Source organism: Temnothorax curvispinosus, unplaced genomic scaffold (assembly GCF_003070985.1).
Source record: "Temnothorax curvispinosus isolate PA1 unplaced genomic scaffold, ASM307098v1 QBEX01015766.1, whole genome shotgun sequence".
NCBI classification, from domain to species: Eukaryota; Metazoa; Arthropoda; class Insecta; order Hymenoptera; family Formicidae; genus Temnothorax; species Temnothorax curvispinosus.
Window position 1 is genome coordinate 267,698 of NW_020225546.1, and position 27,678 is coordinate 295,375.

The 27,678-nt window shown below is 38.8% G+C and overlaps 1 protein-coding gene across 8 annotated transcripts in view; it reads right to left on the reverse strand.

Annotated features, from left to right (window-relative positions):
• Window positions 1-25,508, reverse strand: part of LOC112466034 (ATP-binding cassette sub-family A member 13) — a 35,403-nt gene extending 9,895 nt beyond the window's left edge. Inside the window, exons 1-43 of one of the 8 annotated variants that reach the window (XM_025033904.1) lie at window positions 19,845-19,869; window positions 19,486-19,674; window positions 18,100-18,191; window positions 17,801-18,024; window positions 17,566-17,708; window positions 17,354-17,484; window positions 16,810-17,195; window positions 16,378-16,692; window positions 16,051-16,306; window positions 15,728-15,925; window positions 15,435-15,649; window positions 14,936-15,146; window positions 14,452-14,825; window positions 14,024-14,312; window positions 13,729-13,923; window positions 13,321-13,538; window positions 13,008-13,192; window positions 12,375-12,889; window positions 11,870-12,262; window positions 11,138-11,743; window positions 10,866-11,063; window positions 10,666-10,748; window positions 10,419-10,581; window positions 10,164-10,345; window positions 9,445-10,068; window positions 9,206-9,336; window positions 8,809-9,131; window positions 8,545-8,737; window positions 8,304-8,447; window positions 7,897-8,217; window positions 7,279-7,780; window positions 7,005-7,125; window positions 6,564-6,754; window positions 6,346-6,484; window positions 6,002-6,209; window positions 4,263-4,403; window positions 3,206-3,395; window positions 2,901-3,101; window positions 2,193-2,732; window positions 1,684-1,874; window positions 669-933; window positions 310-406; window positions 73-215 (exon numbers count right to left, since the gene is read on the reverse strand). In XM_025033904.1, coding sequence (XP_024889672.1) covers window positions 73-215; window positions 310-406; window positions 669-933; window positions 1,684-1,874; window positions 2,193-2,732; window positions 2,901-3,101; window positions 3,206-3,395; window positions 4,263-4,403; window positions 6,002-6,209; window positions 6,346-6,484; window positions 6,564-6,754; window positions 7,005-7,125; window positions 7,279-7,780; window positions 7,897-8,217; window positions 8,304-8,447; window positions 8,545-8,737; window positions 8,809-9,131; window positions 9,206-9,336; window positions 9,445-10,068; window positions 10,164-10,345; window positions 10,419-10,581; window positions 10,666-10,748; window positions 10,866-11,063; window positions 11,138-11,743; window positions 11,870-12,262; window positions 12,375-12,889; window positions 13,008-13,192; window positions 13,321-13,538; window positions 13,729-13,923; window positions 14,024-14,312; window positions 14,452-14,825; window positions 14,936-15,146; window positions 15,435-15,649; window positions 15,728-15,925; window positions 16,051-16,306; window positions 16,378-16,692; window positions 16,810-17,195; window positions 17,354-17,484; window positions 17,566-17,708; window positions 17,801-18,024; window positions 18,100-18,162 — 10,208 coding nt within the window. In that variant the 5' untranslated portion in view covers window positions 18,163-18,191; window positions 19,486-19,674; window positions 19,845-19,869. Of the gene's footprint in view, window positions 1-72; window positions 216-309; window positions 407-668; window positions 934-1,683; window positions 1,875-2,192; window positions 2,733-2,900; window positions 3,102-3,205; window positions 3,396-4,262; window positions 4,404-6,001; window positions 6,210-6,345; window positions 6,485-6,563; window positions 6,755-7,004; window positions 7,126-7,278; window positions 7,781-7,896; window positions 8,218-8,303; window positions 8,448-8,544; window positions 8,738-8,808; window positions 9,132-9,205; window positions 9,337-9,444; window positions 10,069-10,163; window positions 10,346-10,418; window positions 10,582-10,665; window positions 10,749-10,865; window positions 11,064-11,137; window positions 11,744-11,869; window positions 12,263-12,374; window positions 12,890-13,007; window positions 13,193-13,320; window positions 13,539-13,728; window positions 13,924-14,023; window positions 14,313-14,451; window positions 14,826-14,935; window positions 15,147-15,434; window positions 15,650-15,727; window positions 15,926-16,050; window positions 16,307-16,377; window positions 16,693-16,809; window positions 17,196-17,353; window positions 17,485-17,565; window positions 17,709-17,800; window positions 18,025-18,099; window positions 18,192-19,076; window positions 19,277-19,485; window positions 19,675-19,844; window positions 19,870-25,009 lie in introns of those variants that run through there. The other 7 variants (XM_025033902.1, XM_025033899.1, XM_025033897.1 and 4 more) reach the window with 7 other exon arrangements.
• Between the last annotated feature and the right edge of the window lie 2,170 nt (window positions 25,509-27,678).

The following is a 27,678-nucleotide window of genomic DNA, read 5'->3' on the forward strand; positions in this document are numbered from 1 at the left end:
GTTTGTTCAAAAAATTTCGATCGGATCTCAATACCCCTGACTCCATCATTTTAACGCTTTAGCGAAATTTACCGTTTCTCTATGTATTCCTGATGTGTCGAGACTATCCAATCCAGAGTAGGTCGGCCAGGTAGGGTTTGAAGAAGACCTTCGATAGGTTTAGAAACGCCTCGACAAGTTTGTTGACCGTTGACACATTCGCAGGTTCCGGTATCCTATGGAATTATTTGAGATAAATGCGTGGTTGTTTATAATTTGAACTTATTTGAAGTTCTAATAAATTTCGAAATAATTATCACTCGTTCGTACATTAGGTAAAGTTTGCCATGCACCAGCATAATCATCTCCGAAGCGATCGTGCAGCTGCATAGATACATGCTGTAGGAACTGGTCATTACTGTCGATACTGCAAGATAAAATATAAAAAAAAAACGTTAAGAATATTAGGTAGAAAATAAATATTTAATTTAATTCAGTTTTATCGAATTTAAAAAGCTCTAATCTGCAGAAATATAATAATAAATATCATATATAATATATAATAAGTAGTATAATATAAATAATATAATAAAGCAGATCGTACAATTAGTATTTTTATATCAACGAGATTTTTGCCCCGCTTTGTCCTCTTTCTTTTTATTAAAACCTTTTTATTAAATTTTTCCTACCTGTAGAAGTAAGTCGGATGGGTGTCATAAAGTTTGGGAGTCAAAGCCAGAGGCGGCTCATTCTCGGACGGTGGCCGTATCAGAGAAAATCCCATAGCGACCGCAACGAACATGGTTGGTAAAACGAGCGCGGCTAACGGCGCCCTCCAGTCTCTTGCGAAATGCCATAGCCTTTTTTTTATCATGGCTTTCATTTGTCGAATTGGCGAGGGTTTCAGTACTGTATCGGTAATTAAATCGATGTTGTCGTCTAATACAGGAACTTCTATGCAAATCAAAAATTTTTATTTTTCTTTAAACACTTACGTTGATTGAAAGCCAATTAAACTAAACTTCTGTCTTTTTAAAATAATAAATCTAATTTGTTTCAATTTGGACATTTGCTTAATTAAATATCCAAGCAATAGCAATTTTGAGTGGTACAATCTAACGTAATAATTAATAAATTTTATTATTTATTTTATTGCTTTTTTCTTTAGGTTCTTTTTTTTCTAATATATTGTAGCTTTAAAATTATGAAACCAAATCTAACAATAAATAAAAATATATAAAGATTCTCTTGAATAAATTAGATAATATGTAAAAAATTTGGCAATAAGAGTCAGGCACGGTAATTAATGCGCTATATAATTTATTATAATCTAAACTAATTAAGTAAAATTAACGTACGTTTCGACTCTTTCTTTAGGTTGAAACGCTAATCTTATTTAATTGGTTTAAATTATAATAAATAAGAGCCAGGCGTGGTAATTAGTTTAGATTATAATAAATTATATAGCGCACACTAATTACCACGCCTACGGCTCTTATTGCCAAATTTGTTAATGTTATCTAATTCCTAAGTTTTGCATTTACAAAAAACTACAGATTTATTACCTATTCTATTTTTAATTCTTTCTTACTCTTTTTTTTTATTTTCTTCAAATCTCCTAAAAATCTAAACAATGAAAGAGCGCTTTTAATTAAGAAGGTGAATTTTATGCATGCCACAGCATACACGTAGAACATTTCTCACCGACGTGCTCCACATTAATGACGCTATCTTGGCTCGCTCTGATAACGCTCGATCCGTTGTCTGCCCGCGCGCAAAGATCCAAGAAGACTCTTTCCAGAGTGTCGCACTCCAATGAGAAGTGCGAGAATCCCAAGAGCTTACGATTGTCTTCCAACGCCTTCGCCACTTGCGCGATGCTGAAATATCCCTGGCTTTACTCAAACACAAACGCAGGTGTTTAATCGATTTTGTCTCTAGTATGATTGCAACAATTCCTTCTAAGATAAATTACGAGGCTTGAAACGTCAAATATTTGCCAAGACGGTACGAAAATTACAAGCAGGCATTATCGTAAATCACTGTGCAATAAGCAGAATTTATTTCATACTTTCTTCTTAAATCCTGCGGCGTTTCCATATGCGTGTTTAGGCGAGTTCTTTTACATGAGTCGTACGCGGAAAAATAAATTAGGAAAATTCGGTTAATTTAACTTTCCAACGATGCGTATAGTTAATACTTCGGATATTTACTCATTGTTAATGCCATTTTTTCCCTGAAAAGGCAACGCTACGGTGACCTCTGACTCGGAGACCTCGTTTACCATGGTGTTCGGTATAACTTCCTCGACCACGGCACGAAGAGCCTTCAGGTTCTTTTTGTCGACCGTCTCTGTTATCCCTCCTATCCCCGCTTCCCCATTGGCATAGTGATTGGGCGGGAAAGACACGTTCAGTTTGTATCCCGTGCCGTACGTCGTTTTCAAGGACAGTGGCGAGCCGGTGCACAAGATCTTCCCTTTGTGCATCACCACAACCGTGTCGCTCAGCATGTCGGCCTCGTCCAGATGGTGAGTCGACAGGAGCACGGTTCTGCCGACTCTGTGCTGGTCGATCAGTCGCCAGATCCGTCGTCGGGCCGCAGGGTCCACTCCGGCGCCGGGCTCGTCCAAGATCACCAAACGTGGCGAGCCGAGGAAAGCCAGGGCCACGCAAAGCCTGCGTCGTGTACCGCCTGACAAACGCGACACAGGCTCGTGTTCTTGCCGTCCGAGTTCCAAGGAGGTCAGCATTCTGTAAGAAAACAAAGGAACCCGTAACACTTGTCTCCAATTGGTAGATCGTAGCTATTACAAAACGATTTTCCAGAGAAGCTAAGAGAAGAAAGGATGTTTTTTTCTTCTAAAATTACGCGTAACAAAATTATGTTATGCGAAAAAAATTGAAAATTTAGTATCTTACTTGTTAACATTCCTCTGCATATTGTTATTATCGTCATTAGGTTTCTTAAGCTTCCAGTAAAAGACCATGTGCTCCCTCGGCGTCAGAGTGCCGATGAGTACGTTTTCCTGCGGACACACTCCTATGTCGGGCTTGCAACCTTCCTCGCCGTTCAAGCAAATTTCGCCGTTGGTCGGCGCCACCATTCCCGTTAGCATCTTGCTGTAATAGACGCAAAATTGACGGATGTCGCTTCGAATTTGTTCGATTTTAAGACATACCGAAGTATATTAAAAATAATAATCCGAAAAGAGAGATTAGCATACATAATAGTAGTCTTCCCTGCGCCATTTCTTCCAAGCAGACTTGTTACTTCGCCCTCGCAGAGCTTTAAAGTGAAGTCCTCCACGGCGACGACGTCACCTCGTTCGGTGGGATAGACCTTCCTGACACCCTCGAATTTCACGCCGATTTGCTTCTCTGTCACCGTCAAATTACTGAGATCGCTCTCGTCATCTACGTTCGGCAACAAATGGTAGTTCATGTTTACATCAAGTTTACGATAATGACGCCTGTATAATCGAAAGCAAGCTCTTACCGATCTCACCGTCAAAAAAGCGAGTTTAAAAATTATTTTCAAAGGAAAAGCAATTCCATATACATACCAATAAGTACGAATATCTCTCTTAAATTTAATTTCGATACCTTTAATCGAATCCAGGAACAAACATAATATTCTTTTTTATTTAAATTACGCTCCATCATGCTACGCGTGCAATACGTGCAGATATCGTATAAACCAAATGTAGAGAATATAATTGATACAGAATATATGAACGATAACCTGACCTTAAAATACTTGTCGATGTAAAAGTATAATGACATGGAACCGGGAAAAGAAAATAAAAAAATATGCAACATTTACACGTACTTCATGCAGATGTAATCGTATTTACATACTTAAACACCAAATACACTGAGAGTATAAAAGCGTCCCAAGATAAAAAAAATATGAAAAGCATGACGTTCACATATTATGACAAGAATAAAAAGAATAGACACAACTACAGCCATAAAAAAATTAACTTCCACAATGTTAGAACACAAACAATATCGCTCGTGAAATACAAGTCATTTTCTCGATGAAAATTTTCACACGAACGCCGAAGTTCTAGATTGTTATAAACACCAAATTGTTGACGATAATTTCCATCGCTATACCGCGGGAATGAAATTTAACCCAGTTTACGTCCATCAAAACGTTCTTTTTGCTCCTGCCTTTCGTATCAGTCGACATGCGAGCTCGTCGTCGGCGTGCAGCGCGAGAAGCAAGCTGAAAACAAACTTTCGTGACATGCGTGTGCACAGGGAAGAGTGCGATACCTTGGTAAGTGGCTGAGGGGTGGAGTACGTCGTTAGTGAAATAGAGGTTGTTGACGAAGGCGAGGTAGCTCGGCCTGCCATAGAGAGAGCGTGTGTTGGCCCACCATAAGCTACGGGACCTCAAACCGTGAAAGCCCCTACCTGGAAAATTATCGGTAATGCTCGTCCGTTTCGCAGATAACTCACCAGGTCTCTTCATCGACTTCTCTTAAACGACGCGACTTCTCTCTCTCTCTCTCTCTCTCTCTTTCTCTCTCTCACGTCGGATCCGCTCTCTTGGATTTTTCTCGCAGGTGCATCTCGTGATTATACTCTCAGGAGAGTATCACGTGACATGTACGTGTGGAAAGTTTATGACAGTGTGATGGTACCGCATATCAAGATGATATGCGTAATCTTATTATTTTTTTGTGTGAGAGCCACGCGGGAGAGGCGCGTTAAAATATTTTTTAAATAAATGATTAATTAACTAAAGACTCTTGATATTAAAATTAATGAGTGACAAGGAAAAGTGAGTCAAACGCGGTTGATTATGCGTGAATTAACGTTATGTAATATTTAATTAATAATTTAATTATCTTAAGTTCTCTGAACTTGATAGTAAATGGATTTTATTTCTCTTTGCCAGTTAGTTTCAATGTCTAGTCCGTATATTTTGCAGACTATGAATCTTTCTGGTTCAGTACTAGCATTAATTATTGCATTATTTTGAAAATTATTTATTTGTTAAATTAGAAAACTGCTGGGAAATAATCGGTAATGCCCTTACACAAAAAAAGCCACGAAATAAAACTGAGTTACGAGAAGCAATTATATGTTTGGTATCATGTGAAATCAGCTGATACAATAAAAAATTTAATCTTCTTTTTTTTTAATTTTTTCTCTTGTAAATTATACTGTTTTTGTACATTCAAATTTTAAATATTTGAGAGCATATAGCCTTATGTTCGTTGGAGAGCTTAAGTTTTATTTAATTTATCCATCACCGCTGAAGATGGCTCAAAGTAGATCCGAAATGTACGAGTTATAATTTATATGAAATTATTAATTAAATGTTACATGAAGTTAATTCACGCACAATTAACCATGTTTTACTTTCAAAGCCCACTTTTTCTTGTTACTAGTTAATTACAATATTCTTTCATAAATACTACGAAATAATTTTAAACAGAGGATAATTAACTTTATAAAATATTTAAATAATTTATTAAACTAAATTAATCAAATTAACTATTAATCCAATAAATATTTAACTGTATTATTTATATTAGAATGAACTGTGAAACGTTTTATGATCTGAAATAACTTCTGCATTTTTATCACAAATTAGAAGCTATTAAAATTAATAATCTCTGACTTCTTTTCTTAAAAGTGAATAGTCATAATCTCTGTTATAATTTATTTCAAATAATTCCACCGCATAGCTCTGACGATTTTAGTAATTGTTATCGACGAGAGAGTTGTGACAAAAATGGGGCATTGAAACACAGAGAAATAGAGATATACAATCGTATGTGAGATACCACCTACACCGATAAAATCAAGAACTCCACGAAACATTTTCTCGTCAACAAAATCAATTTTATACAAAGAATTGTATTCGCGTGATTACCAATCACGGTCGGTCTTGCACGAGGAAGAAAAATAGTGTCAGTGTTAGCCAATCTCTACTACAGTACTCTTGACACCTGCACCAGAATTATTTCCGAAAGTAGACGGGAGGTGCGTCGGATTTATACCTGAATCGGTGTATCTAGCGATGAGGTAACCGATCGCGGCGTACAGACAACCGTCGAAAGCGATCATTATCAACAGCAATCCCAAAGTCATCGAATCACCAGGACTCGATTCCTCCCACATGTTTGCCCAAGTAAGACCGACGCCTTGAACTTCTTTTCGCACCGCGTATAGGCATCCGTAACAGAAGCTCGTTGACATGCTCAGGCACTGAGAAATAAATCATTTTACGACATTCTTGACGATAGAACGAATCATTAGTGTCACGCGTTTAATTGCCGCAATATTTTTGGTTGCACTTTTGCTTTGCAAAACTAAATATGATTAGATAGTTGGCTCGACTCACGATTAAAAGTTTGTATCCGAATGCGAATACGGCCTCCATGGCGATAACAATGATGTACGGCATGTAAGTTAACAGGAACATGACGACCGTGGTAACAGCGGAGAGACTGGCGGAGCTAAATATTGTCGAGAGCATATAGCTGAAATGTGATTAAGATTTACAGTAATTAACTCCGGAATGGGAAATATAAGGAATAGGAAATATAAATAGATACTTACCAGAAGGTTACTATAGAGAAGATGTAATCGAAAAGTAAAATAAGCACCACGAGAGGATCCGAGCGTGGAAGGATTTTTCCAGCCAGTAAAATTATGGAAATCGTAATCATCACGATCGATAGCTCCGCGTAAGACGTGATAAACCAGGCCAGAGTGTTTCGCCATGGCTTCAATCCCATCACGCTCATTACCTGAAAAATTAATTGCAAGGGATGGATAATTATAGCGCCGCGTTTCTCGGTTAAAAATTAAATGTCAAAATTTTGTAGAGTCCACTCTAAATGATCTATAATTCGTGTCGGATCTTATTTATAATTTTTGTGATGTGTATTTTAATTTTTCAAATGTCTTCCATGTTACGGTAAAATTATAAATTATCTTTTAAATTCTGACATAAATTGTAGATAATTAAAAACAGACGTTATATATTGACAATAGTACCATAGAATTTTGTGATTCTCTTTCCCAAACGATGTGCCTGACGGCCGATCCAACGCACATCATTAACGCGAAGAAGAAGCACACTTGCAAACCTTGAGATTCGTAAAGTGTCGTTTGAAATCTATAACATTTATGTTTCTTGTTAACAAATAACTGTAAATAATTGTTAGTGAAATGAGAGACAGTAATATTATAATTTCTAATGGATTTATCCCCACGTCCTCTCGACAGTTACAAGATTCTTATCTCGAGACACGGAATATCGATTACTCACGGTACGTGTTTCCAACACGGATACGGCATCTGTTGCGTCACCGTCTTCCAGTTGAGATCGTATCTGCGCGTTTTCACCTTCACGATCGCGCGATCGACGGAGTCCTGAAGTTGAATGAAACCCCGAAGATACCTGAGATGCTCGATGAAGCTACTTTCCGGCCCGGGGATCCAAAATTGATTCTTCATTCGCCTGGTGGACGGCACGGAGTCCACGTCCATGCGGATCTTATAGGTGATATCGTCCGGTAATTCGTGATCCAGAGATCTCTTCGCCGGACGCGAAGAAGCGTCGTCCAAAAAGATCACCCCGGCCAGAAACTCGTTCGTGTCGGTTAAGCGGCTGGCCGCTACTTCCAGCTCCTCCTCCGTGGAAAATCCTATTGTCCTATTCACCAGCACGCATCCCATCATACCGTTTAACATGCCGATCATCGAGATCAGCTTCTTCGATTTTTTCAGCCGCAATGCGATCTCGTTGAGATTCAACTCGGGAAAGTCACCTACGTGACGACAATGTTTTTTAAACTAACTGAACACTTGTTTGTATTTTTTTTAACGCAGTTTTTAAGTTTATTTTTAAAATGAAAAAACTTTAAGCTTGAAACGTAGATAATACCTTTGAAATTGCCACCACCCAACGACTTGATCGCAACCTTCATGATGTCGGAGGACATTAGACTCTGTAATTCCTTCAAACTGTCGCCCATCTCTGTAAGATTGGCCAGAGACTTGAGAGTCTTCTCGACACTGTTCATCAGCACGCTGAAGTGTTCCATCTGCACGAAAGTTTCGTTCGTCAACGCCATGATCTCGGAGATCACAGTAGTATTAGGTGCGTAAAGAATCTGTCCGCGTAACAGAGGCTTAACGTACGACCAGATAATCTTTCCGGCGGGTATAGCGAGCACAGTTTTATACGTTTCTCTGCAGGAGTCATCTAAAATTAAGGAAATAATTTTTTGACATTAAATTGTTTTATTTAACAATTTAATGATCGTTCTGTACCTTCCACTTATCTCTTACTTGGCAAAGAATCGAGTTCCTTCTGATCGGATGCCTTGTTACTGTCCTTCAAGCTGGAAATAATTTTGTAAATTTGTCCCTCGTCTTGGTCGATCAATGTTTTACCACAGAGCAGTTTGCTAGAGTCCTTCAGAAAATCTGATTCTAAAAAAATTTACAAAATTTGATGAAAAAAGTGACAATTTTATTTGAATTTAATTGGATCTAAAGATAGTGCAGATTTTTACGTCGCACGACTTACTGGATAGTTCTTCATCCGTTTCTTCCGTGTCACTTTGTTCTGTTTCATTTCCGAAAGAAAAACTCGCCGATAGCTTGTCTTTGAAGAATGGAAATAGTTCCGCAACAACGCCAAGATTGTCCAATATAATTTTCCCTTCGGTCTCGGTTAAATTTGCGTTAGCTAATATACTTTTCACATTAGCGCTCATTAACTAAAACGAAGAAAAACATTTATCCAAATCTTTGTCATATTTAGAATCGATAAGTAAAACTCTTTAATTACGTTTTTGAAAATATAATCGAAGTTCAAGTTCTTCATCAATGCGATAGCGATATTTTGCGTCTGGGAGTCCTCCAATTGGCAGAGCGCGGAGCTAACTTCTTCGGCAGTCACGACATTGTTATCGAAGTGCAACATATCGCCAAGCTTCTCGGGTGAACAAATGTTATCTTTTAGACTAATGATGCCGCGTTCTTTCATGAAGACTGAAAGCATGTCTATCTTAGCTTGGCCTAAGGTGAGAGCGACCTCTTTGGTAATATCAATTCTGTCGATCAAATAAGTTTGCACGAAGTCCCAATTGTCGAACATTTCTTTGACAACATCTGTAAAATGTAAACTGTTAGTTTGAAGAAAAGTCGCCGTGTAACCTAACAAAATTTGAGCTTGAATTCAATACATTTCATATCCAGCAGTCCCAGGTTTTTAAAGATCTCCATCGATTCCAATGTTGAGATTAGTAAATGTAAATCATCGATTATTTCGTGATCGCCTATGAACGGTTCCACATCTTCGAGAAGTTCTTTCATCCTGTAAGAAAAGACACATTTTTAATATACAGTGTCAGATTGTTAAGTGTTATAGATTTTTTAATTATGGATAATTTTGAAGTTTTTTTGAGAGGATGAATTTATATACCCGTCGAATAATTTGTCGATTGTTTTATCCTTCAATATATTGACGATGCCCTCGGCGAGATCGGGAACGCCGAGAACGCTGGTGACGTCGTCGAGATCTATTTTACTAGCGACGTCCAGCAGATTTCCGCCTTCTCCGAGGATCGAGGACAAATGAAGCAAGATCTCCTTGAGCCAGACAAGATTCCAGGAAGCCTCTGAGCGCCAGAAAGACAGCTGCCGACTTATGAGATCCACGTCCAGACTGCGAGCCAATCGGCTCGAAATGTCCGATACCGACGGATATTTCGACGCCTTCGGATCGTATCGGAAAACCTTGACCGCTCTCTTCGAGCTGAGAAAATCGTACAGAACCGTCGCGTTTTGGCAGTCAACTTTCGTCCTGCACAGGGTCGTGTTCAGATCGCTTAGAATCGCGTTCACGTTGATAGTGGCGTTCGGTAGCGCGGCGTCGATGTCGGCGAGATCGGACTTTTTCACCACGTCGCGCAACGGTTTCCAAATCGGCACGTGTTTCTCGGCTAATCTGGTCAAGTTGTTGATACCCTCGTGAATGGTCGCCGAGTCCAGAATGTAAACGTTCTTTTCCAGCATGTCCAATATACTCAGAATGAACGTAACATACCTTGAACGTAATGACGATTGTAGTATATTACTTCGCGGCGCGTAAGCGACATTTGTCGCTCGCGTAATTTACGATAAGAGAATAAAAATACTTACAACCCTGGTCTAGAATACGTAGGACCGCCGACAAATTTGTAAAAGCATTCGTCCACTCTGTTACTATACGTCTCATTTTGGAAATCGATCAGGATATCGGCGATGTAATGCAAAGTAGTTTCGAACGTATCTAAGAACTCGTCTAGCGTCTTCTTCTTATTCAGATATTTATAATCTTTGACCTGATGGGGTTTCATTCAAATTAATTACTGATGCTAATGCTCTTCCACGCAGTTTATAATCGTCATTTCTTACCATATTGCCTGTTTTATTCCAGTTGAAGTCATTCATCAAGATGTTATGCACTTCCGATATATTTAATCGATTCATTTTACAAAGTAATTTTGAGTAGAGATTATGGTGCATCAATTGAGAATTTAAAATCTCCAGTGGAAGCGTAACGCACCACGTACAATTTCTAAAAACGTAAAATTGCATGTATCGTTAATTTTCTTTATTGTTAACTGATAAATTGTCATTTCTTAGTGACATGTTTACTTACGCAGTGTTAGGTTGAGTTTCCAAAAACTTTCTTAAAAGCGATATTGACTTCTTCACCATCGCATAAGCCAAAGTTCTCGTGTCCTGCAAACGTATTTTATTAGGAAAATTTAAATAACAAAGTCTTGTGCTTAACAAATTACTAATCCATATACATAGAAAACGTTCAATAAATGAGTGAAGATTGTCGTTGGTGTCTACCTTTCTCTTATATTGCGCGACGAACTCTTTTAAGGTGCCTTCTTCGAATGACGTCCACCACGCAGGAATTTTCGGCTGCTTGAAGCCTTCTGACGAAACGCGAATCAAAGTGGTTTGAAATTTCTGCACCTTTTGCAACAGCTGCGCTTCGTAAACACTTTCCGATTGAGGCATATTTGGCGTAGAGGAGCTGTCCTGCAAATTAATTTAAAGAACATTTAAAATTTAACTTAGTATTTATTGCTATCATCACTCAATCGATCGGACATTACGTTGTTTTTTCCATTGAATAGCAACGGATCCTGACAGAAGTTCGTAATACTGGTCAGCAAGCCCCTCTTCCTCACGTAGCTGGGTGGGATCAGGTATCGATCGATATCGCAGGGGTGCACTTGGCCGAGAAGGAACTTCTGTATGAAGTCGTCCAGCCTCTCGGACGAGACGAAGGTATCGACGAAGGTGATAAAAAGATTAGGCGCATCTTCCGCGAGTGTTAGCAGCGACTTGTACTTCGAGGTCTCGGATATGACACGCAGCTTCTGCCAGATATCTCCGCCGGACGCGAGATCGACCACGTAGTCCAGGAGCTGAAACAGTTTCCTGGCCCCGACAAGGTAATCCGTACGGTATGACGTCATGTTGAATCTGTACCACGCGGAGTTTCGGTACTGATGGATCCAGGATTTCTCAGACCTCAGGATCAGGGCCCAGGTTTCGTTGGACAGACTCCCCCACGTCGTCGCGTTGAAGATGTTTGATCTGAGACTCACCCCTGGCGACGCCGCGGTAAAATTCGAGACAATGTCCAATAATTTTGTTAACGACATAATTATCGGCGTCGATCTCAATAAGGCAGTTGTCCGACCGGTGATAAGATCCTGTAGAAAAAAAACATGTAACAATATAAATGGATTATTAGAAATGTTTTAGAGAGATTTAGACCTAATTAATAAGCGTGTTGTTAGATTAAGTGAATCATTTAAATTATGTTGCTTTTATCGTACGTGGTATTCGTCGCTCGTGGCGGTCTTCAGCAACTGATAAGGATCGAACGAGCACACTTCCTGTAGAAAGCGCGTTCTGTTCGTCGTGGACCAATAATCGGAATTAAAATGCTGAGTACACATAGTTTTCCTGATATCCTTGAAGGGCATAAACTCGTTGGTCGTATCGTTAAACGTGCTAAGGGTGGCAACTAACGCGATAGTCTCTTCCGGATGAGCCTCCAGAATCTTCAGCATTTGACGCGTATCGCCATTCTCTGCTAATTGCCAAGTTTCCAATTTGTTGTCGTGCATCGTGGCACTCTTCAACGCGTTGCCAATGTGGATCAAAACCTCCGACACGCCCTCCATCAGTAATCTGTAATTCGACCATCCTTGACCTAGCTTCAATTCCTGAAAAAGGACAGTCATTTGCTGCATCATTTTTGTGCGAGAATCATTCGATTAAATCTGAAACTTTCGCTTCTATAAAAAGATATGACACTTATCGTTCAGCCATATTTACCTTGTGCAAAGGACTCTCTTCGCTCCCGATCTCTAGACTCTCTTTCATCATCTGCAACATATGGTCCAAATATCTCTTCGAGAACGGCGGCTCGATAATTACGTTGTGCTTGACTGTGGTGCTAATAGCTTGGGCAAGATCGTACAAATCGCCGATTATTGAAGCTACGTAAGATCGATATGTGCTGGCGGGTTTATCCCAGATTGTTATTTCCGCCACATAGAGATCCATGTAGACGTTAAAGTTCTCAGGATCGAGATCGCAAGTGAAATTTTTCAAAGTTCTGTACTCCTCGACACTTAGACCGACTTTAAAATCCGAAAACCAATCGAATATCATCGAGCATGTGATTGTAGTGTTTTTTTCCAATGCTGTGACAATACGATCGTCTATTTCAGGATCGGATATCGCGTTTATCAGCGTCGACAGAATGAAAGGTAACTGATCGTGGAAAATAGTAATAGGGGAGATACTATCGAATCCTAACAAGGATAATAAACTGATTTTTCCTGTGCCTAAAAAATAGAATCGCAAAAAGTTAAACAAATCAAAATAGTCAATAATATCAATTGTCGAAGAGTCACAAGCGTTAATATTTCTACAATAATTATTATTATTCAAAAATCCATTTACCGTTTTTCAATATACCGCTCACGACACGTGCGGTTTTGTGAATAACGTTAGAAGCATATTTCAAAAAGATAAGAACGCGATCAGTAACGTTGACCGATGGTTTCCAAACTTTACTTGCAGAAAGGTCACTCCCGAAAGGTGCGATTGCCTTGTCGATCTCTAGGTCGATATGATCCAAGGTATTTCTGAAATAAAAAATAAGGAAATAAAAAGGTATCTCGTATGCTTCTCTTCTGACTGTATTAAAAGTTTAAAGTTACGATATTTTTATCACGCTAATCGTTCATTAAGTAATATAAAATATGAGTTTTACCTCCAATCATTTTGCATGCTTGGAAATCTTTCCTCCATAATGCTGTCTGATTCTGTCACGAGTGTCGTTAGGTATTTCTCCAATTTCGGTTCTTCCGCCAAAACAACATCTTTAGCGTCATTTATCAAATCGCTGAACTTTGTCACTAATCGTCGAAATTTCGTGTAGCCCAGAGTCCAGTTGAATGGCGGTAAATCTACATTTTCATCATGCTCGAACTAAAAATTAATAAACACGTGTTCAATGTGACTATTCCCACATAATTCGTAACTCAAGATTTATGTTACTTTATATTATTTTTTTTTTTTTATTATATTTTGTAATACATTTTAATCGGCAATAAAAGCTGTTTCTTTGTGATAAAGGAATAGATAAATAAATAAATAATTAAATAGAGTATAAACTCACAATTTTTCGAACCCTCATTATTACCGGTTGCTCTCTCCACTCTTTGATAAATAGAGTTGGGTTGCAAGCGATCCTTTCAATCTCTCTAACGACTTCCCGACTTCCGTTTCTTAGTTCTAATGCAGCGCCAACGCTTTCGTTTAAAATGCAGGGCCACATTACTTCACGTTCTTTGTAATCGTCAATAGCCGATATCTAATGACAAAGGGCATTTATCACGATATATCTCGCAGAGTGGAGCAATTGTGGTTGCTCAAAATTAATGAAACAAATAAATTTGGAAAATGTCACTTACAAGAGGCACCGGCCTCAGAGTTATCATGTCGACTATATCGAGAATGACCGGGGATAAATTTCTTAGGAACGTGCCGACAAGTATCTCGGTCTGCGGCATCTCCTGCAAAACGTCGGAGAGCCTCGCCACGTGGCCGCGATTCTGGATCTGATCCACGATCTTCTCGATATTGTCGAAAATCACCGAGGTCACCCACGCGAGCCCGTAAATATTCTTCCAACTTTTCTTGGTCTGTATTCCGAACAACGGACTCTCCATCACGTTAAAGACCTTGCAGATTAAACCTACGCTGCAGACATATGTAATGTGTTACTGATCATTTTCATATATTGCGATCAAATCCCATGGCATACACGCGACAATGAATTTGCAAAAGATAGCACAAGATTTGTGCGTGCGAATTAAAGCGCATTAAACATATTTCTTACCTGATCTCCCACGCATCTTTCGTCGTTACGTTCGTCGTCCACGAAATCTTAAAGTTCTCCCTCAATTCCTCCAATTTCTTCAAATCGTAATGCTGATCCTCCTGCTGCACCAGGGTATCGACGTATTGGTAAATCTCGATTGTCTTCTCGTTGAAAGCCGTCCAATTAAATTCCCTCAGCCTGTAAGTGGCTTCCTCGATTTCGATGTTGGTCACGTTCAATTCCAGATTCCTTTGCACAATTTTGGATAGATAGCACGTCAATTCCTTCAGAATCGTGCTATTCGATTCCTTAGGAAAATTCAGCAAATTCGGCGGATTCAATTCCGTGCAGTACGTACGCGTGAAATTGGAATACTCCAGGATCTGCAAGGCCTGTTTCAACGAAAATCGCATTGACATTTAAAATCGGAATATAATTAAACGGAATATACAATCGATTATATTATACAAAATCTGAGAAATAAGACAAGATTGAACCCGACCTTTTCTTTATCCGTGATGGTAAGGTAAAACGATTCGATTAACTCAGCTTCGTGTCGGCGTACTTCCCCGATCCAGCTGGTAGGATTATTTCGTAGATCTTGCAAAATTACTTCAGCTATCATATCCATATTTTCCAGATCCGGTTTGACGGACATGTACGATAAACTGCGAATACCCAGCATCTTCGCTATGCTCAGATGAATTCCCAAGCTAAATAAACATAAAAGACAAATTAGTGCAAATTAGAATATTTCGTAGTTTATGAGTAAAAGCAATAAATTGATTGTGAGATACTGGATGCACAAATTAAATCACTTTTTATTCAGAAATAATTGTGTACGAAAATATAATTAATATAAGCGCTAAATAAACGAGTGAATTGAAGAACATCTGCTTATAAGTATTGTTTAATACATTCACAGCTTCAATCTAAACAAGTACATAAATAAAATTTATATTGCTTGTATCTGCTATTTGATTTGTTCTTTTTCTACTCACACATCTAATCTTCCTTGATGTTGCATCTCGTTGAAAGTTTTTTTCCATTCATCAGTGATTTCAAAAATGCCCCAATTTAAGTACTTTACTTTTCGCGCGTTCAGATAAGCCACGAATCCTTTGACATTTCTCACAACGGATGTTAAGTTTGAATTCTCAACCCTGACTACTTGTTTGAATGCCATAGTGACCATGGTCGATAAAGTATTTGTCACCTGAAAAATGTAAATTCCTTTGATTATAAAATTAAAACTCAAGTTATTATTTTATCGTTAATCAATCGTTGTACATACAATTTTCCCAAACTTCTCGAACTCAAAACTGTCATAAACGTCGGCAATGAATTTCTTTCCGTCATCGCCGCAGATTAATTCGTTTATTTCTTTGGATTTGTCTTGAAACTCAACATAATTCTCGAATATCTCTTTCATTGTGCCTTCTTGGCAAAACACTTCTTCGACTTTCCTTTTTTTAACATCATTTACGAGACGCTATAAGAAAAGTTTAGAAAAGCATAATTTTATTAGCTTGATTTAATGATAATTACAATGAAATAAATGTTTAAAGGAAAGCATAATAAGAATATGACACATATCGTGTAATAAATATGACAAACCTCCACAAAATCTAATCGGGAAAAGGACCGAATAACCGTTTTGTACACAGTAGGTTGGAAATTTGTCAATATCTTTTGAACTAAATTCTGATGTCTTTTAGAGATCTCGTATAATCTTCTCAAAGTTTCTTCGTGAATGATAGCAACATGATGGATCATTTGCACGATATTATCCATCAATGATACAATGTATGTAACTGAATTTACTATATTATCGGAGAAGAAGCTTCTGAGACCATCGAAAACTTCAGCGGCTCTAGGAATTAAAAATTAAGTAATATTACAGTTGAATATTAGTAGTTCGCCTTAAAAAAAAAAGATACTTACAATTCAAAACCATCCACGTGGCGATCCAGTAGTTTATTAGTGAGCTTGATACCATCCTGCATGATCTGAAAAGACAGATCTAATATCTGCGTGATATTTTCATAATTATCCGGATTCGAGGAGATAGCCGATATCGCCCCGCGCAACCGATCCATCACGCTGAAGAAATCATCCGTGGAATTGACTTCGCGGTTTTTGACAACTTCTTTCACCATCTTCAGGAGTCTGTTTATTTTCAAAAATCCGCTTCGAGCGACCGGCCAATCTCGTTCGTATGCAAATACGGGATCGAGAACCACGAGGGCTTTATTGATGCTGAAATTAGAACGTCACGTTCATATTCTTCGAGATATTTTGATATAACTTTGAGAAATTTAATTGGAAACTTGAAGAAATAGGTTTGTGGGGACGAAACATCGCAAACAGACTTACAAATCCAGATCAATTTCCTTAAAGTTTACATTTTGAAAGACCAAGATTATTTTTGGCAGCCATTCACGGATCCTCAAGTACTCCGGTATGTACTTCTTGGATGTTTTCAAATCGAGGATGGTCTCCGTTGCCCGTTTCAGATCCTGGAAGAAATTGTAATCGCGAAACTTCGCCATCGCGCGGTCGACCATCTCCAGTAAACCAGTAAAGTCCAGGTGTTTCGAAAGATTCTCCAAAATATCGGGGATTGCTAGCGGGTCGATGTTGCAAAGAACATTCGAGATCTCCGCGAAATCCTCCTCTTTGGGTAGAATCAAATACTTCTTCAGGCTTTCCGGCGAGCAAATGACGCCGTCGATGTTAGACGAACCGAAAGTTTCAATTAACTGTGGATAAAAATTGATAAAACTAATTTTTTTTTGCGCTGCAGAAATAAACTTAAGGAAACAGATGTACCGCTAATGTTTATGCAAGATTAGAAGAAATTACTAGAGGTATCGTTATAATTAGTGGCATATCTGTTTAAACGAATGTGATTACTTACGTATATTAATTTTACGGATGACTCGAACAAACCGTCAATCAAGCCCTCCCTTGCTCTCGGCATATGAGATCTAAGTAAGTTCTTAATTTCTTCGTGATTGTTGAACAAGTCGCCCAAACGAATTCCTCTATCTATCCGACACATTCAGATATTTAATTATCGAATTCAATATCACAAAGTTAAATTTCAACTCGTTTGCCGTATAATCGTACCAAAAAGCGCCTTGATTTCCGGCTTGGTGAGTATTTGTGCCATTGACTTCAACAACTGGATACTCTGCGGCAGTGTTTCCACAGCGGAGATAATCGTCTTGTTATTGACCATCGGTTGCAGTTCCACGATTAAAGGACCTAAACTAATATTGCAAAGAGAAAGAAAAAGAGAATGAACTATACTTTTCTGGATTTTAATGGATTAGGTATAAATAGCCGTTGCGTAAAAACTAACGTGGCGTTTTTGTACGACGGCACCTCCTCGTATTCCGATAACGGATCGCAGGGACTTCCGACGCTGCATATGTAACTCTGCACGAAAGGCAGAAGCCCGTCTTGTGGCATCGACCTCGCGTGAAACTGACACGTCGGATGATACTCCGGCTCGACATTGTCGCGCACCGTGTAGAGAATCATGAAAACCACTACTGGCCAGAGAAAAATTAGGGCCAGAATTCCCTGAAATTATTTCGTATGATTTAGATGTACTTGATGAAGCAGAAAACAGACATTTCGTTAAATCGACAAACTTACTGGCTGTCGCTTCCGAATGATGTAGTTCTTCCAAAGAAGAAGCCCGAGCTGATCGATCTTCATTTTTAATGGAGAACGGCCGATATTTAGCGCTGCAAATTATTTCGAGGGGTATTTAGTGGACTAAACAAGCTGATTGCAATTAAATGTAAAATGAATGAAAAAATGACTTGATTTTAAAATTTTATCCTGAAAAAAGTGAATAATTAACCTTTAATAAAATATCTTTTTTTTATCCATTCCTGCAAAATTCTTTACATGTACAATCGTCTTGCTCACGCGATTTCACGGATTTCACGGATCTATTCATACTTGGAATTTATCTATTTATATTTGGAATCTATCTTGATAATCTTGTAACTACTGCCTATTATGTACGAGGGATCGATTATGTAAATAAGCTTGAAAAAATAATAATATATTCGGTTATTTCAGTTTATTAATTATTCGGTTTATTGATTATTCGAAACTTTAGAGAGAAAGGTAATTAAAAAATAATAGATAAAATAATATAAACAATATTTATATAATAACAAGCGATAAATAATAATCTGAATATAATTAAGTATCTCAATACTCAGAAAAATCGATAATTGAACGCTATGTAATAAAATATTATCGCTATTTAACAAATACATCCAATTATTTGCATATTACAAATTAAGACATTTTTTATGCAATCCAAGCGTTACGTTAAAAAAAGTTATGTAGAGTCGCAAAAATTTCTGACGATAGCCGACAGGCGTTTACGACCCAACGAGATCTCGCTTGTAAAACTGCACCGAAAACCTCGCGCGATACAATGGAAAGTTTCGCGAGTTCGCGTGCAGCCACGCCGTATACTTTTGCCGTCTTAAGAGTGCTCGAAATGTGTGGAATCCACTTGAACCGAGTGCACTCGGAAAAATGCTGTCGGTGAATGGTGACCTATCAGAAAATTTTATCGCCGCATGAAGAAACAGCTGAAAATTTCTCACCGTTGCAGAGTTGCATTCAACGTCTTACGTATCCATTACTAAGCAGCGCAATCATGCGAGTAGCACCGGCGAATCCACTTTCATTGGGAATTCAGGCTCGGGGAGATACGCGAGATAAATAGCACTCCGAAATTCCCCCGTCGCGCAAAGGGTACGGAGTGAGAGATCGGACTGACAGCCGATTAAAATTAAATGTCCGTGCAACGTCCGCACAAATATATTTTATGTTCCAATATTCACATTGCGAAACGAAATCTATTGTTTACGCGTACTTTATCTTCTTATCGTGACGTTATCGCGCGGTGCTAGTTTATTTATACTATTACACATATATGTACATTTATGTACATATATGTAGATACATATTTTACATTTTAAATTTTTGCGAAAACAAAAATTCTATATTTACTGCTATTTTTCTGCTCAGACTGCCTCAGTCGCCTGCGAATGTCCCATCGACACTGCCGCTTAGTTCCACTCCGGGAAGAATCCGATATTTCAATAAGACCCGTGAATTGTCTATTGTCCTTTCGCCGGAGATCCGCTCTGCCAGTCGTTCTATCTAACACACGGCCCGACGACCCGAACTCGACTAGTTCTATTTGCCAAACTTTGAATACACGGCCGTTGAATTTCACGGTCTCGTCCGAATCTCTCGGAAAGGGTCCGCGTTCCACGAAGGGTCCGTTTTAATTATCCCCCAATTACAATTATTTTATCTTGAGAAAAGATTGCGCGAAGCAATTGCAAAGATTAGCATCTACGTACTGTAACGTGCGTTCGCGTCATTTAATCAGCTGAAGTTCAAACCTGTTATGTTAATTCGAAGAAAATAACGTTACAAAAAAAGTGTCAGTTACAAAAAAAGTGCCACAGAAGCAGTGCCTCGCGGAAGTGGGGGGATAAAATTTATGATTAATCTACCGATATCGAAAATGGAATGTTTACATTTTACTGCGAGATTCAACGCAAATACACATGCATATATACATGAGCAGCGTGACTAATTTGCGTGTCTGTCGATGCAGCTGCAGCCGGAAGTGCGTATACTGTTCTGTCGCGTGCTGCACTGGACGACAGGATGCATTACAGAGATATGGAGTAGTGAACCGAGCGGCGGTTCTCGTGCAAGGATAAAATGCGTATCAGAAATAAATATCCTGTCTGCATCAATCTTTTTCCGGGGAGAAATTGCAAATGCAGAGCAACGTGTGCGCAAAGACCAGAAGAAATACGATAACATTTATTTCTGGTTATTAGTCGCAACTAATTTCAGTCTATAAACGAATCTGTTGTAAAATTATTAGAATATATGTATAATGTATATATTAGTAATAATATAGAACGTTTCAAATAAGTTTGCGTTGCAACAGAAATTATATTAGGCAAAAAAAAAACATTAACAAATATTATTTCTCTTTCACAAAGGTTTCTTACTGCATAATTATGCAAAAACAATCGAACAGTCACAATAATTTGGCTCAATTTACAGAAATTACGTATCACGGCAGACGAAGGCAATTAAATCCAATGCCGCGTTTTATCAAGAAGAATTTTTGTCAATAGCTCCTTCTTTCTTAATCGCGTGACCTCCAAATTAATCAGCATTCGCAGTCGCGTACACGACGACCAGTCATTCGTATACGATTACATGAGTCCCTCATGAGATAACGAAGATCCGTAGTAATTATTGATTTGCTAATCCCGTGGAGGAATATGTCATTAACGTAATCGCAGAGACGGATGCGGCTGCACTTACAAAGAACTACATGGCTGTAATACGATTGGCGGTGCACAAAAGTACAAGCGTGCGCCGTCTTAAATATTCTGCAATGCAGTCTGCATCCCGTGCAAATGCATGGTACCCAGGCAATTGTAATACAATCAGTAAGGAAATCATTCCTTGGAAGAAATAAAAAGGAAGCATATTACTATTCTATCTAGAGTATCTAGAATTATTTTTCGATAGAATTATTATTGAATCAATTAAAAAAATGATTTATTTTTTATTTCTTACTTATTCTTTTACGAGAAATCGCCTTTTTCAAAGATTGTAGCACGATTTATTCAACACTTTGTATATTATATGTGAGTAAATAATATTTTACTGCTAACGAAGCACAAACGTACAGGAAGGACACTTCCCGATGAGACTCGAGATAGTATCGTCGAAAGTTTAGCAAATATATAATTAATCAGGCGAAACCCATGTACTACAATATTATTTATACGCCTTCTCTAAAACACAGTGTTCCTCATATGGCGTCCTTTGTCACATAAAGTTTCACAAAAGCGAAAAGATGCAGCCTAATAACGCAATTCTAATGCAGCGGCACATACAGCTCCTACAAAATTCGATTCAGCTCATAAAAACGTATTGCGTATTACTCAGCCACGTTTCTTCTTTAAATGAGCAATTACATAAGCGACCGGAACAAAACTGTGATTTTTTACAAATCGAGATGATAATGACGCTAATAGAAATTAATTTGCATAGTTTTTGTCGGGTATAATTATCGCGAAATACGACTTCTTTTGGATTTCATTCAGTGACCATGAATCACGAGTCGGTTATTGCCGTTTATATCGCCGAGGCGCGAGCGAAATTCTGGTTCTGCGGAAAATCGTGCAAAAAAGAGGCATTCCGGTCCGCGCCCAGAGCTTCGTTTATTAACACTCCGCGAACAACGCGCACTTTCACTGGTTCCGTGCGGTGTACAGTTATGCGATTACGGTCGCGGTTACGGCGCCCGAATAAACTCGAATCATTTCGTAACAATCGCCGCGTTCGACACATGTAGACTTAATGATACCTTTTTTTTATGCGCATTTGAAGAAAAACACCGCGTTGTAAATCAAAGCGGGCCCGCCTGTCCTGCAGACAGCGATTAAAGTTCATCACTTCTATACACCGCAGTGGAAACAATTAAACGCGGAGAAGTCATTAATCGTGACCTTTTTCAATATATCAATGGCTTAACAAAAAATAATGATCTATTATGCGATGCAACAGCCTGTCAAATAATCGACCAGTAGTAACGAGACTTTGTCACGAAGCTATAAAAACGAGACAGTGTCGGCGCAACCGCAATCAATCAAATATTATAAATTAATAAATCTAAATGTAAATGTAAATTCTTCTGTCAAATTGAATCAATACACGCGATTGCAACAATGAGTTCCATCAAGCGTGCGTCACCTTCTCACGTTTCCAAATCGACATACATATAGTAGGACTACGCGATCGCCACATGAAAGCCTTCAAAAAGTGTCCGGTAGAATTGACCTCTACCAGTAACTATCTCTTTTCTTCGGCCGATGAGTCACCGGTCATATTTTCCTGTACCTGAGCGCAGTCCATGCTATGTGTCGATCCGTTTCCAGGTGAAAATCCGCGATCCTATTTATTAATATGTGCGGCGCGGCCTGTAGTCCGAATATGCGAGTGTCGTTGGCACGTAATTATTACACGCGGCAGTGACCGTTGTTGCGACAACGGGATAACGCAACTGCAAGACAGTAACGTAAGTTTCATTTTATAAATATTCTTTCATGCAGTTACAGATAGTTTGCATCAGGATGCATTGATACATTGAAGTAATAAATATTATTGATTAATATATTAATTATATTAATACCGCGCTTTTAAAATTAAATGTGAATGCATTTAAAGACGATGTTTATAGAAACGATGCCCAACTCCTTTTCCCCTCAAGTCTCAAGATGTCAAATTGATTCGAGGAATAATTCAATTCAATCTTGCTAAACTGGTATTCATTTCAATCTTGCCGAACTGTTGTCTTGTGCAAGTGTCTCGTGCACATAAGTCTCCGTCTACTTTTAAGTTTCCACACAAGATCTCGAAGTCAAGCAGGGTTCAAAGTTCAAGGCCACCGACGTCAAGTATCGAGGGACAATCGTGACTAAGCAGACTAATCTCCTTCTGCTGTCGAGCGATTAAATTTTCACGAGACAGTCCTCGTTGAGGTGAGAAATTACCGAATGAACTTTCTCAAAAAATCTGTGTTTACAAAACGCAAGGTTAACAGGAGCATATATACATATTGGAATATCGAGCATATAAATACAACTTTCGTGTCGTAACATTATGTAAACCAGATTTGTGAATATATTACGATCGTAGTACGTAATCAGTGGGTATTGAGCGGTATTAACACGTTTTTTTAAATAAATGTCGAATGTGTTTTATCGAGACGTGCGAAAAGGATATGAAATCGGAAGCATATAATGCAAAATAAAACTGCTAAAAGCCGTCATTTGGAGATTTGCCGACATCTGCATTAAACGTCAAAATTTATATATTTATACCGACAGGTTATACGTGATTAAGTAATCAACGTGACGTCGTCATGCCTTCAGCTTGCATGCATTAAAAAGTAGCGAGCATGTGCAATAAATTCTCTATTTTCTTTCTTACTCCGTCAGTTTTTATCGATCTTGGACATTGACATTTTGCGCGTTAATTAAACAATAGAATATTATGTCTATTGTGTCCAACAAGTGAGATCGCAAATGAAGTAGATGCGAGGAGGACGAGGAGGAGTGATTTAAAGTACTAAACCGCAGTTTTTCCGCTTAAACATCACCACATTATCTCACGAGGGGCAGAAATAAGTTCACGGTCGCTAATAAAGTTACATAAAATATGAAATACCCGAGGCGTTTGATATACAAATAAAACACTTTTTAAATAACGTCTCTCGAATAAAGAGACAGATTACGTTCGAGAAAGAAGTAAAAAGTGAAGAATATACGAGTGGATTTCTTACGAGCATATATTCCAGCGGAACGAGGATTATGAATCGGACTTGTCGGATGGAAGAGTTATTAGACAAAGTTCGATACAGGTCGACCGGAGTCCGCGTCTCCGCGCGAACGCGATGACAATTAATCTAGAAGAACGATCGGGCTGTAAGGTGGGGAGAGAAAAAGAAATCGTTCATCGAGTGTCGTTGATTGCCCTCGCAATACCATCTGCGTTTGACAGATGTGAACACGGCGTACACATATGCGTCGCGTGTGAATGGCAAAAGTCTTTGCAACGAAGAAGTTCAGGGTCGCGTGCGATCGCACGAAGTAACCACGAAGAGGAAGAAATGCATCCTCGCTTTTCTCGGAAACGTCGTGTGATGGTTTCGTCGGCAGCGACAGTGGCAGCTGGTCGAGCAAGTTTCCCGGCCGTCTCTCGGCGAGGATCCTCGGAGGAGGAGCGCGATACTGGAGAAGAATCCTTTCGCTATGAACGATGCTCGTTCGCGTTTTTCCGCAAGAACACGATGCCTACGATGGGAATTTTTTAGTTCAACGAACACTGTGCAACGTGTTCTTTAAAGTAGCATTCGGAAGCAAAGTACGAATTGTTAGCAGCGGATTATGCAAGATTAGACGAGATGATTTTTTTTGCGAGAACGCTAATTGCTCACGTGACTCACTGCTCGATGAATATCTAAGTAATATTTCTACGTACATATACTTTAGAAATCTTAAGGCCATAATAATTGATCGTACCGCTGTTTAGTAGCGCGTTATGTGAGATATTCTTCAAAGATAGCAATTATCTCTATTTTAATTTTCCTGCAACTAACGATAACAATAGTTGCAAAACAATAGTTTGAAATAGTAAAAATCCTCCGCTACTGCCTACGATTGCTGTCAACTTTTGTAACTTTATAATCAATATTACCGAGCAGCAATTCATGCCTATAATTATATATATATCAACGATTGATGTGTAGCAATAAAAAGAAACGCTGTGTAATTGTCGGGTAAAAAATTAATTCATTGCATAAGATAATGGCCTCTTCAGGAACGACAATTTCAATAACTTTACATGCCACAAAGCTGTGAATTTCCGCATTTCTCTCTCTTTTTCTCTTAAACGCGACAAAGAAAAATATACGTTATATACTTACAGCCTTGAAACAACTGATCACCTTGCTTCCACGTTCCGTTAAAGTCTATAAAAAGCTAAAATAAACAACGGCGTATATGATTTATCCTTATTGGACCGCGCGATCGATCAGATTGCATAAATCACGGACAATTGGTCGCGTAGCACAGATCACGATCAACGATCCCCGCGGAGTTCGGCAACCCTTTCGGAGCACATCGCGGACTCGCGCGCGCTCGCGCGCGCACACACACCCCGAATAATGGAGAACTGGACTGGAGAACAACTCGCTTCGCGGCGGGATGCACCGTAGATGCACCGGCGAATTGCCCGTTGCGGTCAGCGCGCAAAACTCACACGGATCCACGAACGAAAGCGAACTTGTCCCGGCTTGTTTTCTTGTTTCGCGTTTTTCCCACAGCTACTCTCCTCTCTCGGCGGCGGCGGCGGCGGCGGCGGCTGCAGCCGGCGGAGATGATGACCGACGTTCATGCACACTTGAACGACGGCCGGGGGACGACTGTTACCACTACCGTGATCCACGACCACGTGGACCTTCGGAGTCCCACACACCATCTCGTCTGCCGCGTGTGTGCGTGCTTTGTATATAAGACGAGTACGAGCGAACCCGTGAGCGAGCGTGCGAACGCCTGATCGTGAATCGTTCTTTGATCGATCGATTGAGTCCGCGCGAAGCAGTCAGAGAAGATGTTAGAGACAATAAAATGGAAGAAGATTCGATTCCTTCATCACATAATATTTTTTTTTTCTAATCACAGCAAAAAAAATTGACTGATTTGATTGATAACCAATGATACCTCTTAGCCTGAGAATTTTTTATTTTTCATAATTGCGAAAATCTGATTAATCTAAATAGTAGATGCGTAATAATTATTTCGTTGATTATATGTTGATGAATACATAAAGATATTCTTTAGGCCACTGATTACAAAACACCAGTCGAATCTTAATGACATACATGCGGAAATTTATCTAATCTCGGTAATAACATAATTATTTCGAAGAGGAGAAAAACGAATGGATATCGCCGTGATTTTCCGAACACACGTATCTCGGTACGTGCGCGGAATCGTGCGAGAAATCGCAAATCCTCGTGAGAAAAATGGCGAATTCTACATTCCGATCTCGTATGGAGTACCCCCACACAACGACATTATTCTCAATATCAAATTTATCTCGTTTAATCTATAAGTACATCGGAGTCTCCAGCGCAATAAATCGAATGAATTAGCGGCATGTTTTTAAAATTGTACCGCAGCGTGTATACGGTTTATTAAACCTAATTGGTTCGACGATCAAATTTCGAAGAAATATTTGGCTCCAAAAGCGATAACGCGATCTATTTATCAAACAATCGTGAAGGCCAACTGCGGGATCAATCAACTGACCTTTTGATTGCTCGAAGACTATATGGTAATAGCGATTTCCACAATGACGACGGTGCGGCCATTCGATGATGATTTAGCATTTAAACCGACGACTTATCGATTTAATATTAAAATGAAACTGCAGAAAAGACGCGAGATGTAATAAAATGACATTACACGTCTGTCTTTTGGAAATTTTTGTTGTCAGAAGGCAAAGCGCTCTCATGAATAATTAATTAAATCGTCAGAATAAAGTTGAATTAATTACAGTAATTATATGCATAATACGTGATATGCATTATACGGAAATCTCATTGCGGCATAATATGATCGTTTGAAGGCTCACCGATTTCACGTCATTTTGTATAGTTCCTATTATACAAACATGCGCATTGTTAATTAAATCACCATTTTGTAGAAATATTTTTCATCGAAGTTATTATAAGCATGATAAATATATAGATATACAATTATTTAGATTTTTTCGTGACAATAACACAATACACTTCCTTTTTACTTTCTTGTTTTTACAATTTCAAGAATAATTATTTTACGTTGCCTGCGCAGAAGTGGTATATGTTATTGTCACAGGATGCTCGTTATCGGTGCAGTTCCGCTGCACCATGTACTTATTACCCTCGAAGACAAAAGAAAAGCGCGCAAAAAGAAGGACTTTTTAAATTCAAGGTACGTAACTCCCGATGTAATTAATCAATGACATCGGCGAGAAATAAAAATGCGGCATTTAATGAAAAATTTTCTTTAAAGTCTATACGTACTTCACCTTTAGATTTCTGCTGAAAAATTACATCTCTCGAAGTCGTTTTGCATACGCACTTTTTATGATTAAATTTCCGCCATTACCGTTTGTACGTCATTGTAAAGTAATCCACGAAACTTGAAAACGTTCGCAATAAATTTGATATATCCTCGGTCTCTTTAATGAGAGAGCCTCCCATTAAATGGAACGTTATCTTTGAAAAATTGCCAGGAAGTTTTTTGCTCTCTATGAAAATTGTCAAATTATTATAACCAGTATGGTTCTGGGAGATATAAAGTTTTTATATTACTTTTAGAGCTGAGAGAGAAATGTTGGGCCGCGGCGCATAACGCATGAGTAGATAGAGAACGCCGACTACCTGTGGCTGAATGAGGAAAAGAATAGAAAAGGAGAGGGGATCCCCCGCTCTTTTTTAGGGTACATCTAAAAATAGGGCTGGCGTATTGGAAAAAAAGTGGGCAAAAAGGCGGAAACCCGTCTGGCGAGAGCGAATCCGGATCGGACATCACATTCCACCTGGTG